The following is a 13,691-nucleotide window of genomic DNA, read 5'->3' as shown; positions in this document are numbered from 1 at the left end:
ATTACTTCTGGGATACCAATACCAAAGCAAAAGTACACGGATGACGGGAGGGATAGGCAGGCTCATTATACAGAAGGAACCACTGCCTGAAGAACCTTTCTCCCAAAAATAGCCTCCGAAGAAGCAAAAGTGTCAAATTTGTAAAATTTGGAAAAAGTATGAAGCGAAGACCAAGTTGCAGCCTTGCAAATCTGTTCAACAGAGGCCTCATTCTTAAAGGCCCAAGTGGAAGCCACAGCTCTAGTGGAGTGAGCTGTAATTCTTTCAGGAGGCTGCTGTCCAGCAGTCTCATAGGCTAAACGTATTATGCTACGAAGCCAAAAAGAGAGAGAGGTAGCAGAAGCTTTTTGACCTCTCCTCTGTCCAGAATAAACGACAAACAGGGAAGAAGTTTGGCGAAAATCTTTAGTTGCCTGCAAGTAGAACTTGAGGGCACGAACTACATCCAGATTGTGTAGAAGACGTTCCTTCTTTGAAGAAGGATTTGGACACAAGGATGGAACAACAATCTCTTGATTGATATTCCTGTTAGTGACTACCTTAGGTAAGAACCCAGGTTTAGTACGCAGAACTACCTTGTCTGAGTGAAAAATCAGATAAGGAGAATCACAATGTAAGGCTGATAACTCAGAGACTCTTCGAGCCGAGGAAATAGCCATTAAAAACAGAACTTTCCAAGATAACAATTTTATATCAATGGAATGAAGGGGTTCAAACGGAACACCCTGTAAAACGTTAAGAACTAAGTTTAAACTCCATGGCGGAGCAACAGCTTTAAACACAGGCTTGATCCTAGCTAAAGCCTGACAAAAGGCCTGGACGTCTGGATTTTCTGACAGACGCCTGTGTAACAAGATGGACAGAGCTGAAATCTGTCCCTTTAATGAACTAGCTGATAAACCCTTTTCTAAACCTTCTTGTAGAAAGGACAATATCCTAGGGATCCTAACCTTACTCCAGGAGTAACGTTTGGATTCGCACCAGTATAGGTATTTACGCCATATTTTATGGTAAATTTTTCTGGTAACAGGCTTCCTAGCCTGTATCAGGGTATCAATAACCGACTCAGAAAAACCACGTTTTGATAAAATCAAGCGTTCAATTTCCAAGCAGTCAGCTTCAGAGAAGTTAGATTTTGATGTTTGAATGGACCCTGTATCAGAAGGTCCTGTCTTAGAGGTAGAGACCAAGGCGGACAGGATGACATGTCCACTAGATCTGCATACCAAGTCCTGCGTGGCCATGCAGGCGCTATTAGAATCACTGATGCTCTCTCCTGTTTGATTTTGGCAATCAATCGAGGAAGCAGCGGGAAGGGTGGAAACACATAAGCCATCCCGAAGTTCCAAGGTGCTGTCAAAGCATCTATCAGAACCGCTCCCGGATCCCTGGATCTGGACCCGTAGAGAGGAAGTTTGGCGTTCTGGCGAGACGCCATGAGATCTATCTCTGGTTTGCCCCAACGTCGAAGTATTTGGGCAAAGACCTCCGGATGAAGTTCCCACTCCCCCGGATGAAAAGTCTGGCGACTCAAGAAATCCGCCTCCCAGTTCTCCACTCCCGGGATGTGGATTGCAGACAGGTGGCAAGAGTGAGACTCTGCCCAGCGAATTATCTTTGATACTTCCATCATTGCTAGGGAGCTTCTTGTCCCTCCCTGATGGTTGATGTAAGCTACAGTCGTGATGTTGTCCGACTGAAACCTGATGAACCCCCGAGTTGTTAATTGGGGCCAAGCCCGAAGGGCATTGAGAACTGCTCTCAATTCCAGGATGTTTATTGGAAGGAGACTCTCCTCCTGATTCCATAGTCCCTGAGCCTTCAGAGAATTCCAGACAGCGCCCCAACCTAGTAGGCTGGCGTCTGTTGTTACAATTGTCCAGTCTGGCCTGCTGAATGGCATCCCCCTGGACAGGTGTGGCCGATAAAGCCACCATAGAAGAGAATTTCTGGTCTCTTGATTCAGATTCAGAGTAGGGGACAAATCTGAGTAATCCCCATTCCACTGACTTAGCATGCACAATTGCAGCGGTCTGAGGTGTAGGCGTGCAAAAGGTACTATGTCCATTGCCGCTACCATTAAGCCGATCACCTCCATGCATTGAGCTACTGACGGGTGTTGAATGGAATGAAGGACACGGCATGCATTTTGAAGCTTTGTTAACCTGTCTTCTGTCAGGTAAATCTTCATTTCTACAGAATCTATAAGAGTCCCCAAGAATGGAACTCTTGTGAGAGGAAAAAGAGAACTCTTCTTTTCGTTCACTTTCCATCCATGCGACCTTAGAAATGCCAGAACTAACTCTGTATGAGACTTGGCAGTTTGAAAGCTTGAAGCTTGTATCAGAATGTCGTCTAGGTACGGAGCTACCGAAATCCCTCGCGGTCTTAGTACCGCCAGAAGGGCACCCAGAACCTTTGTGAAGATTCTTGGAGCCGTAGCCAATCCGAATGGAAGAGCTACAAACTGGTAGTGCCTGTCTAATAAGGCAAACCTTAGATACCGGTGATGATCTTTGTGAATCGGTATGTGAAGGTAAGCATCTTTTAAATCCACTGTGGTCATGTACTGACCCTTTTGGATCATGGGTAAGATTGTCCGAATAGTTTCCATTTTGAACGATGGAACTCTTAGGAATTTGTTTAGAATCTTTAAATCTAAGATTGGCCTGAAAGTTCCCTCTTTTTTGGGAACCACAAACAGGTTTGAGTAGAACCCTTGTCCTTGTTCCGACCGCGGAACCGGATGGATCACTCCCATTAATAACAGATCTTGTACACAGCGTAGAAACGCTTCTTTCTTTATCTGGTTTGTCGACAACCTTGACAGATGAAATCTCCCTCTTGGGGGAGATAATTTGAAGTCTAGAAGGTATCCCTGAGATATGATCTCTAGCGCCCAGGGATCCTGAACATCTCTTGCCCAGGCCTGGGCGAAGAGAGAAAGTCTGCCCCCCACTAGATCCGGTCCCGGATCGGGGGCTCTCGGTTCATGCTGTCTTTGGGGCAGCAGCAGGTTTCCTGGCCTGCTTGCTCTTGTTCCAGGACTGGTTAGGCTTCCAGCCTTGCCTGTAACGAGCAACAGCTCCCTCCTGTTTTGGTGCAGTGGAGGTTGATGCTGCTCCTGTTTTGAAATTCCGAAAGGGACGAAAATTAGACTGTCTAGTCTTGGCTTTGGCTTTGTCTTGAGGTAGGGCGTGGCCCTTACCTCCTGTAATGTCAGCGATAATTTCTTTCAAACCGGGCCCAAATAAAGACTGCCCCTTGAAAGGTATATTAAGTAATTTGGACTTAGAAGTAACATCAGCTGACCAGGATTTTAGCCACAGCGCCCTACGTGCCTGTATGGCGAATCCTGAGTTCTTAGCCGTAAGTTTGGTTAAATGTACTACGGCCTCCGAAATGAATGAATTAGCTAGTTTAAGGACTCTAAGCCTGTCCGTAATGTCGTCTAGCGTAGATGAACTAAGGTTCTCTTCCAGAGACTCAATCCAAAATGCTGCCGCAGCCGTAATCGGCGCGATACATGCAAGGGGTTGCAATATAAAACCTTGTTGAACAAACATTTTCTTAAGGTAACCCTCTAATTTTTTATCCATTGGATCTGAAAAAGCACAGCTATCCTCCACCGGGATAGTGGTACGCTTAGCTAAAGTAGAAACTGCTCCCTCCACCTTAGGGACCGTTTGCCATAAGTCCCGAGTGGTGGTGTCTATTGGAAACATCTTTCTAAATATTGGAGGGGGTGAGAACGGCACACCGGGTCTATCCCACTCCTTAGTAACAATTTCAGTTAGTCTCTTAGGTATAGGAAAAACGTCAGTACTCGCCGGTACCGCAAAGTATTTATCCAACCTACACAGTTTCTCTGGTATTGCAACGGTGTTACAATCATTGAGAGCTGCTAAGACCTCCCCTAGCAATACACGGAGGTTCTCCAATTTAAATTTAAAATTTGAAATATCTGAATCCAATCTGTTTGGATCAGAACCGTCACCTACAGAATGAAGCTCTCCGTCCTCATGCTCTGCAAGCTGTGACGCAGTATCAGACATGGCCCTAGTATTGTCAGCGCACTCTGTTCTCACCCCAGAGTGATCACGCTTGCCTCTTAGTTCTGGTAATTTAGACAAAACTTCAGTCATAACAGTAGCCATATCTTGTAATGTTATCTGTAATGGCCGCCCAGATGTACTAGGCGCCATAATATCACGCACCTCCCGGGCGGGAGATGCAGGTACTGCCGCGTGAGGCGAGTTAGTCGGCATAACTCTCCCCTCGCTGTTTGGTGAAATTTGTTCAAATTGTACAGATTGACTTTTATTTAAAGTAGCATCAATACAGTTAGTACATAAATTTCTATTGGGCTCCACCTTGGCATTGGAACAAATGACACAGATATCTTCCTCTGAGTCAGACATGTTTAACACACTAGCAATAAACTTGCAACTTGGTTATAATCTTTTTTAGCAAAAACGTACTGTGCCTCAAAGAGGTACTAAACGATTAAATGATTAAATGATTAAATGATTAAATGACAGTTGAAATAATGAACTGAAAAACAGCAATAGCATCAAACTTTAAAACAACACAACTTTTAGCAAAGGTTTGTTCCCATTAGAAAAATAACAATAATTAAATTTGACATAAAAATTACAGAGCAACGTTTTTATTCACAGTCAATATAAAATTCTCACAGCTCTGCTGAGAGAATCTACCTCCCTCCAAAGAAGTTTGAAGACCCCTGAGATCTGTCAGAGATGAACCGGATCATGCAGGAAATATAAGAGTGACTGACTGGAATTTTTTGATGCGTAGCAAAGAGCGCCAAAAACGGCCCCTCCCCCTCACACACAGCAGTGAAGAGAAACGAAACTGTCACAATTAAAACCAAACAACTGCCAAGTGGAAAATAATGCCCAAATATTTATTCACTCAGTACCTCAGAAATGTAAACGATTCTACATTCCAGCAAAAACATTTAACATGATAAATACTTATTAAAAGGATTAGTGACTTTTAACAGAGTAGTTCCGGTGAAATACCATCCCCAGAATACTGAAGTGTATACATACATGTCATTATAACGGTATGGCAGGATTTTCTCATCAATTCCATTCAGAAAATAAAAACTGCTACATACCTCAATGCAGATTCATCTGCCCGCTGTCCCCTGATCTGAAGCTTTTACCTCCCTCAGATGGCCGAGAACAGCAATATGATCTTAACTACTCCGGTTAAAATCATAGTAAAAAAACTCTGGTAGATTCTTCCTCAAACTCTGCCAGAGAAGTAATAACACGCTCCGGTGCTATTGTAAAATAACAAACTTTTGATTGAAGTCATAAAAACTAAGTATAATCACCATAGTCCTCTCACACATCCTATCTAGTCGTTGGGTGCAAGAGAATGACTGGGACTGACGTAGAGGGGAGGAGCTATATGCAGCTCTGCTGGGTGAATCCTCTTGCATTTCCTGTTGGGGAGGAGTTATATCCCAGAAGTAATGATGACCCGTGGACTGATCACACATAACAGAAGAAATTGTCTTTGACATATCGTAAGATTGACTTACTCACTTTCTACTGATATATTCTAGCACTAGAATGTTTGTTTATATAGTTACCAGTGAGCTCATCTGTAACAGAACACGTTGCTTTATTAATACAAATATTGTGAAAAGAAAACCAGAACGATTGCAACACTTACTTTATAGCCCAGCCTTTCCATTTCACTAGGTATTCAATGCGACCCTGAAAAACAGAAAGGGATAGAGCATTGGTTATAACTACAGCAGCAGTAAAGTGAAAAACATCTAATACATATGTCAGACGGAGGCTTGCTGAACCCGTGACCTATAGTGCAGTAACTGCCAGCAATAAAACATTAGCGCTAATGCCTTGGGTTTAGCAAGTCCCAGGAAACCATAGCATCTAATGGTCTACATTATTGTGAACATAACTATGTACAAAACATTTTTTTCTGAATTCAAAATTGAATGTCTAATTGGAAGCCATTCATACATTTTTATTTTTTCCATTTCTGTATTTAATTTTGTTTAAATTAACATCTTGATGCAAACACTGAATGCTCGCTCATTTAGAGCATGCAATTTTTGAATTGCTGACCCTAGTTTATTATGTCTTTAACCCCCCCAAATAATTTAGTTTCAAATCCAAACAGAAAATAACCAGTGAATCAATGGCCACCAGCTGTTACAAGACCTGCCGAGCACTAGCCGTGTACATAGCAGCAGTCACAAGACCCGCCAATCACTAGCCGTGTACATAGCAGCAGTCACAAGACCTGCCAATCACTAGCCGTGTACATAGCTGTAGTCACAAGACCTGCCAATCACTAGCCGTGTACATCTTGAGTTGCAATGCTTATAGCTCACAAATTGGGGTTAAAACACATAACACAGGGTCAGCAATGCAAAAATAACAAGCTTGAAACTGATAAACACACCCTGAGACTGTACCATAAAAAGTTTAGAGAGACATGCTGGTTAAAATTTAAATGCACTTAGATTAATTAAATCTTTGAATAGAAACATATTTACAATATACATGCATTGGCAAAAATGCATCAAGTAAATGTTATCACTGTTTTAGTATTAACATTTTTCTTTGCACGTGCATGCGAGGCATAGCTAGAGATTCTCAGTGCACCATTATTGCAAATACATGTATATTATAAAATGCTTCTATTCAAAACTGAAATGCATCCATGTAGTTTCCAATTTTGGCTGGAAAGTCCCTTTAAATTATATGTAGTAAAAACTAACAGAAAAACAACTTTGCAACATAAATTATTTGTTTAAAAGATAAATTTCCCTAAAAAAAAAAAAAAAAAAAAAAAAAAAGTTTATTTGTACACAATAATGTCAATACCTTTAAAGTATTAGGGAACGGTTATATTATTAAATTTGTAACTAAATGCTTAGTTTAGTCTTTGTACAAAATCTACAGTTCCCTGAAATGATATTTAATAAAAAAAAGACAAAGAAAGAAAAAGTTATATTAAATACAGCAGCAATGCTTTGATTTCAAATTACAGTGAAGCTCACTTCCCTGTCAGATATTTGCAAGATAAATCCAGAGATCCTTGATTTCCCAAGTTATTTAAAATAAATGCAGATCCTGCATTCATCTTATTTTACCTCCTATTATGTGGGTCTCACTCGACCCCATAACCTTCTGAATAAAACATTCTAATTGTCTAGTAGTTAACTGCGCTCCGAGTTTGAAAGGGAAACCAATTCCCTGCACCTTGTGTCATGCAAATTGCTTATTAAATACATAAATAGTGACCTTGTTTGTGTCCCTTCCTATACCCATTGGTGTGAGAATCATATTTGTTATCTTCAAAGATTTCCCCCCCTGGTTTCCACTTCAATCTGCGACATTGTCTTAGAACAGCTATAAGCAAATCAAGGGCCCATTATACAGAAAATGGCAACAAACCGGATATTAACATCATTTATGTCTAGAAATGTAGAGCCATAGCATCAGGAGCTGCCTTTACTATTCCAATGCTCAACTACACAGGTAGCCAACATGAAAAAGGATATCTACAATTTGTGTTGTCACATGAATATGATTATGTGCAGGTTGAATCATGAAAATGGCACAATAATAAAATGCAAACGGAAATGGTTAACTCATTTGTATCCACATAACTGTACTTACTAGGGGCCCAGATATAAATCGGAAAACATATGTGTTTGAGCACAAAGGGTCAGTCTTGGTTTTATAATCAAGTTTTCTTTCCAACCAACTACAGTGAATAAGCACTGCCACCTACTGGATAAACAATTAAGTCATCCAGCACCTAATCTAAACACTTGTAGCACTCTCATATATCCCAGATACGTAAATTAAAATATACTATGTGAACTGTAGCAGTGTTTGCAGTGATGTATATCTTGCAAATGGCTGTTGCATAGTGCTCAAGACATGTGCATGCTCCTGAGACTACCTAGGTATGTTCTTCAATAAAGAACTACAAGATGCTAAACTACATTTTATAACAGAAGCAAACTAGTTGTTTGAAATTGCATGCTCTATGATGAAAGTTTAATTTTGAATTTTATGTCCCTTTGATACAACATATCACATTCTATTTTGTGTTGTATTTTTTTTTTATTTCAATTGAGGCTCAGTTTATGTGATTGTTACAATTACCTGCTCTCTAGAAGTGTACAGAATAGGGACCTGAAATTAGGTGGTAATTTATTTTGTGTGGCAAGTTAACATTGTAACTAACTTGTACAAGTTATCACTAAATCTTGCACATCTGGCAGTGTTCCAGGCAATATCAACCCAGTCACCTAATGTCCCTATGACGTATTCCAAACTATTGTAAAATATATATTAAAAAATGTGTGGAAAAAGTAGCATATATATGTCCAAAGAAGTGTATACTTTGGCTATTGGTGCTAAAGGCTTTACATCAGCTTCTAACTGGTGTAAGTTGTCTACGTCTTGCAATCCATGGCAACTAGATAGATTCAAATCACATCTGGAATGTCCCACAAAAAAAAAAAAAAAGCTGTGATTTGGTAATACAGACAAAGGAGCCAGTGTTTTGTCAAAAATAGTTACCATGTCGAGATTTGATACATCGTCCTGAGCATGCCCACAATTAAATAATCGCACTCCACATATGTTAAAAGGAATGTGTGGAATATGCTTATGTCATTAATAGCATGTACCGATGCAAGTAGCAAATCTTGACAAGAGAACAGATCTTCTGCTTCCATTGTGAATGCTTGCCACATGCGCAATTCAAGTTGTTAGCCATAATTCCCCCATGTTCACTATCTTTTTTGCCTCCGCCTCGGGGATTCAAGGGAACCGCTTTACCCAAGGCTCACTTGGGGTGAATGCCAGAGGATCTAGGATTGACGCATCGTCACGTAACGCATTCCTTTCAAACATATGTGGAGTGCAATTATCATGTAATTGTGAGCATGCGCAGGTCGATGTAGCAAATCTCGACAAGGTAGATATTTTCAACAGAACACAAAAAAGCTTATAAGGAATTAATAATGTTGAGCGAAAGAACATCTGGACAAGATGATAGTAACCAGATCAGGGTTCCAGAACTGTGTTCCATGATATCTGTAGTCTCACTAAAATGGAAGATCCTCAAGAATATAACTCCATTGGGTTTCGCTCTATGGAAAGTGACCTGCAGGAGGCAAGAGCTGTGGTTTACAGACTTGTAGATGGCAGCTTTAGAGTATCTCTAAAGAGGAGCAGTACATATTTACACAATAAATGGAGCATTTCATGTTCCACCAAGAGGTTTCCAGCTACAGGGGGGCTGGTTTGTGGTCCTATAAAACTTCTGAATACTAGAAGGTTTCAATGGTTTGGAAACATTAATCATGGAGATTAGCTAAGAGTATTTCATTAACGTTATTTTGTGGATGATAAATTCAGTCTAGGTAGCATTCTGCACTATATTTCTGGCAGTGTTAAAAGGACATTTTACTGTAAAGAAAGCATGCTCAAATGCCTTAACTAGGATCAGTATTGCACAATTTACATTCCCTGCATAGTAGTTATAAACACATAGTTAAATTCACACTCAGGTGCTGCAAGCAGTGCCCAAGCAGGAAACTGCCCGTGAGCCAGTCAGGTGTGGCAGTCACAAGTAATCTCCAATAACCAGTGGATTTTGACTCAGGAGCTGCAACGCTGGCAGCTCTCAAGCAGGTCTTTACCTGTATATTTAACCCTTTGCAGGGGTTTAACACATTATTAGGTAGGGTCAGTAATGCAAAAATAACAAGCTCTAAATAAATTAAAATCATTTAATTTTAGCATTAATTTAAATGGTTAAAATAATAATAAAGGTTTTTTTTTTCTTAAAAAGGGACACTGAACCCATTTTTTTTTCCTTTCATGATTCAGATAGAGCAGCAATTTTAAGCAACTTTCTCATTTACTCCTATTGCCAAATTTTCTTCGTTCTCTTGCTCTTTTTATTTGAAAAAGAAGGCATCTAAGCTGCTTTTTTTGGGTTCAGACCTCTGGACAGCACTTTTTATTGGTGGATGAATTTAACCACCAATCAACAATTACAACCCAGGTTGTTCACCAAAAATGGGCCAGCATTTAAACTTACATTCTTGCATTTCAAATAAAGATACCAAGAGAATGAAGAAAATTTGATAATAGAAGTAAATTAGAAAGTTGCTTAAAATTTCATGCTCTATGTGAATAACAAAAGAAAAAAATGGTGTTCAGTGTCCCTTTAAGTTGATGTAAGGATTAATCAATCCATATTTTATTCTCCTTATGAGAAAGATTAAAGGAACAGCAAAGCCATATTTGCCCCAGCATGCTGTGAGTTTCAGTAACTGTGTGTCTGGCACTTGTGGGAAGCAAATACACCACATATTTGTTTTACAAGAGAGCTGCATTTTCTTCCTTTATATAGTAAACCGTGACACTGCCAAAAACAACATACACAACCGCTTATAATAATATGAGTAAGAGATGTACAGGCAGCATGCCAATAATATCTTAAGGTCTCTATATGTTCCAGCACTTAATACGCTGCTGCGTTATCTCCGCTAGGAATCTGTAGCCGCTTGTAGTCATGGATTTTAGTACATTTGGAAGTTAGAAGGCTATGTTAAGGAGGGTTCAAATCAGGTCACAAAGCAACAGATGTCAGTACATTCTAGTAGGGGCTGGCGGTATAATACACTCCTTTTTTGTATGTCTGTGTTACTAGTATGGCATTGCCATCATAAGTGACGTTATCAGGGCATCCCTGGGTGATAGAATTTACTGACTGACAGATGTTAGTTGTAACTGGTGGATGACATCATGAGAGATATGTTTAGCTTAATCTATTTAACCCCTTGGCTGCCACAGAGACACCACCTGAGCTGGGTTACCTATGGCTTTGTTTAATCTGATAGCTGTGTAACAGTATTGTATGATAAGTAATCTGATAGCTGTGAGTGACATCATGTGTGAGGTCATTAGGCAGAGAGTGTAACAGTATTATATGATGGTAAATAATCTTATAGATGTGAGTGACATCATGTGAGGTCATTAGGCAGAGTGCAACAGTATTATATGATGGTAAGTAATCTGATAGGTGTGAGTGACATCATGTGTGAGGTCATTAGGCAGAGAGTGTAACAGTATTATATGATGGTAAGTAATCTGATAGCTGTGAGTGACATCATGTGTGAGGTCATTAGGCAAACAGTGTAACAGTATTATATGATGGTAAGTAATCTGATAGCTGTGAGTGACATGTGTGAGGTCATTAGGCAGAGAGTGTAACAGTATTATATGATGGTAAGTGATCTGATAGCTGTGAGTGACATCATGTGTGAGGTCATTAGGCAGAGAGTGTAACAGCTGTGAGTGACATCATGCGTGAGGTCATTAGGCAAACAGTGTAACAGTATTATATGATGGTAAGTAATCGGATAGCTGTGAGTGACATCATGTGTGTGGTCATCGGGCACAGAGTGTAACAGTATTATATGAAGGTGAGGGGATTTATACAGCACTGTGCAAGACATCACCACTGCGTTATTGGTGACGCAGTTTTTAACATATCAATGAATGACGTCATTATCGATTTTGCAGCACTGTAACCCTATTACGTAATTGCAAATGCGGGAATTTGCGTAAAGCCATCTGTTTAACCCCTTGCCTGCCAGAGCTGACCACGCATTCTTGCTAGTTGTCTACGGGTTAAATAACCCCTGTCTATTTGTGATGCTATAACCACCATTTGCCAAGACCGTGCCAGGGCTAGCTGAGGACACATCCCCGCGCCATCTCGCTGCGGCAGGGCCTGGGCTGCGGGTATCTACGCACAACCCGAGCGGGTGTCATCCTTTAACCCTCTGCTTATCCCGTGGCCCTCAGGCCTCCCCCTCACCTTGCGGATACGCCGCTTAATGATGGACTCAGCGGCGAAGACCCGCTCCCCGACTGCAGACAGCTCCATGTTTTCGGTAGCGCGGCCAAGACAGACAACTCCTCCCACAGCCGCTGTCACCGCCGGCCGCACTGAGCCGCCCCCCGGCGCTGTCACTGGGAAACCCCGCCCCTCCGGCTGTCACTTCACTTACCACACCCTTTTCGGCTGTCAGTGCGAGAAGGCAGCCAATGAGCGCCCGACACCTCCCCTGACAGCCTCAACTTACTGCAAGTCCCGCCCTCCTAAGCTTTTCCCGCTCACGGACGCGCGCTGCTTTTTATTTGGCGGGAAGTGCGCGCTTTTCACGCTGTAGATCGGCTAGATCCATACATTTTCTACGTGACAATAATTATAGTTTGTGAGGTGAAAAGGCTCAAAATCTGCTGGTTAATTTTACAGCTTCAGGTCGTATAATTCTTACATTTATAGCGTTCTTTTGTAAAACGTATTAGTTACTGTTCTTTATTTTATACTTGTAGAAATGTTTTAATACGTTTACACGCCATACATGTCAGATATTTATATAATTGTATTGTTTGTGTGTGTATATAATTATATATATATATATATATATATATAATTTACAAAACAAAATGACAAAGCAGTTGACAAGACATTTTTTATTTAATATATATAGCATTTTATTTATTTTGCAACAAATCGTCTACATAAATAAATGTCCAACAAAGATACAAAAATAAAAGCAGACATCTTTTCAAGATTACTTTTAAATACTTTAGCTTAAAACTTCTGTTTTCAGATCTTGTTCCCTCCCAACCCTGAGTCCCCTATAGCTTTTCAGACTGGATAATATACATTATCTGCCAGGAGATTTGATGACCACAATATCATGGATGAAGATCTCGGGTTCCATTGCAAGAATGTTGCGGCCATCTACCTTTATCTAAACTAAGAACTTGAGATACATCACTAGCATCTAAAGGGTTAAATGGAATATGGTTAACCCCCCCTACAGGGGCAATTCCCGCGCCAGCCGTGTTGCCACAGTTCTATTTCTGCTAGGGTGGCATTGTGGATATGATAATGTGGGGGCAACAACAATACAAATAAGAACAATCTGACATGGAGTAATTGGATATATAAGAAACAGTTATATTCATTATTCTGATTCTTTAACGTTTGTTTTTGGTTTTACTAATGAGTTCAGACGATTATGGCCGTTATTACAAATATTTTAAAACTTTTTTTTTTTACATACGTGTTGACAAAAACAAAATAATTTCAAAGCTGAACATCAAATTAAGGTTTCCAGTATTAAATAATGTTGTTTTAGCTTCATTTATAAAAATGTAAAGTTTTCTGTAAATATTGGAACTGTATGTACTAATCATTTCTAAGTATGTTCCTGATAAATGATTTAAGGAGAAGTGACATTTCAGGTGGGATAAAGTACTGATGGGCAGCTTGGGGCTTCACAGAGCAAGAATTTATACCTACAAAATACAAACACTTAAATCTCATAAGACCCATGAATTCCTTCCACTACTTGAGGCAGTATTTTGTAGATAAAAAAAATGCTGTATATTGATTGGTCTCTACATGTGTATGCCTGTCCTGATTGGTTTAAGGGTTTGTCAGGAGTGGTAACACATGCCGTCGCCTACATACAAGTTACATTGCATGTTTAACCCCTCTGCATTCCTTAAACACACCTTTCAAAAACATGATTAATATAATAATGAAATGCTTTAAAGAGACACTAC

General features: G+C 40.2%; 1 protein-coding gene across 1 annotated transcript in view; it reads right to left on the bottom strand.

Moving 5' to 3' along the window:
* Nucleotides 1–12,059, bottom strand: part of CBX6 (chromobox 6) — a 60,985-nt gene extending 48,926 nt beyond the window's left edge. The window contains exons 1-2 of the mRNA XM_053721304.1: nt 11,926–12,059; nt 5,710–5,753 (exon numbers count right to left, since the gene is read on the bottom strand). Of these exons, the coding sequence (XP_053577279.1) occupies nt 5,710–5,753; nt 11,926–11,994 (113 nt within the window). The 5' untranslated portion in view covers nt 11,995–12,059. The remainder of the gene's footprint in view (nt 1–5,709; nt 5,754–11,925) is intronic.
* Between the last annotated feature and the right edge of the window lie 1,632 nt (nt 12,060–13,691).

The sequence above is a fragment of the Bombina bombina genome, chromosome 7, assembly GCF_027579735.1.
Source record: "Bombina bombina isolate aBomBom1 chromosome 7, aBomBom1.pri, whole genome shotgun sequence".
NCBI classification, from domain to species: Eukaryota; Metazoa; Chordata; class Amphibia; order Anura; family Bombinatoridae; genus Bombina; species Bombina bombina.
Note: the sequence above shows the minus strand (reverse complement) of the source record. Positions and strands in the feature narration are given on the sequence as shown.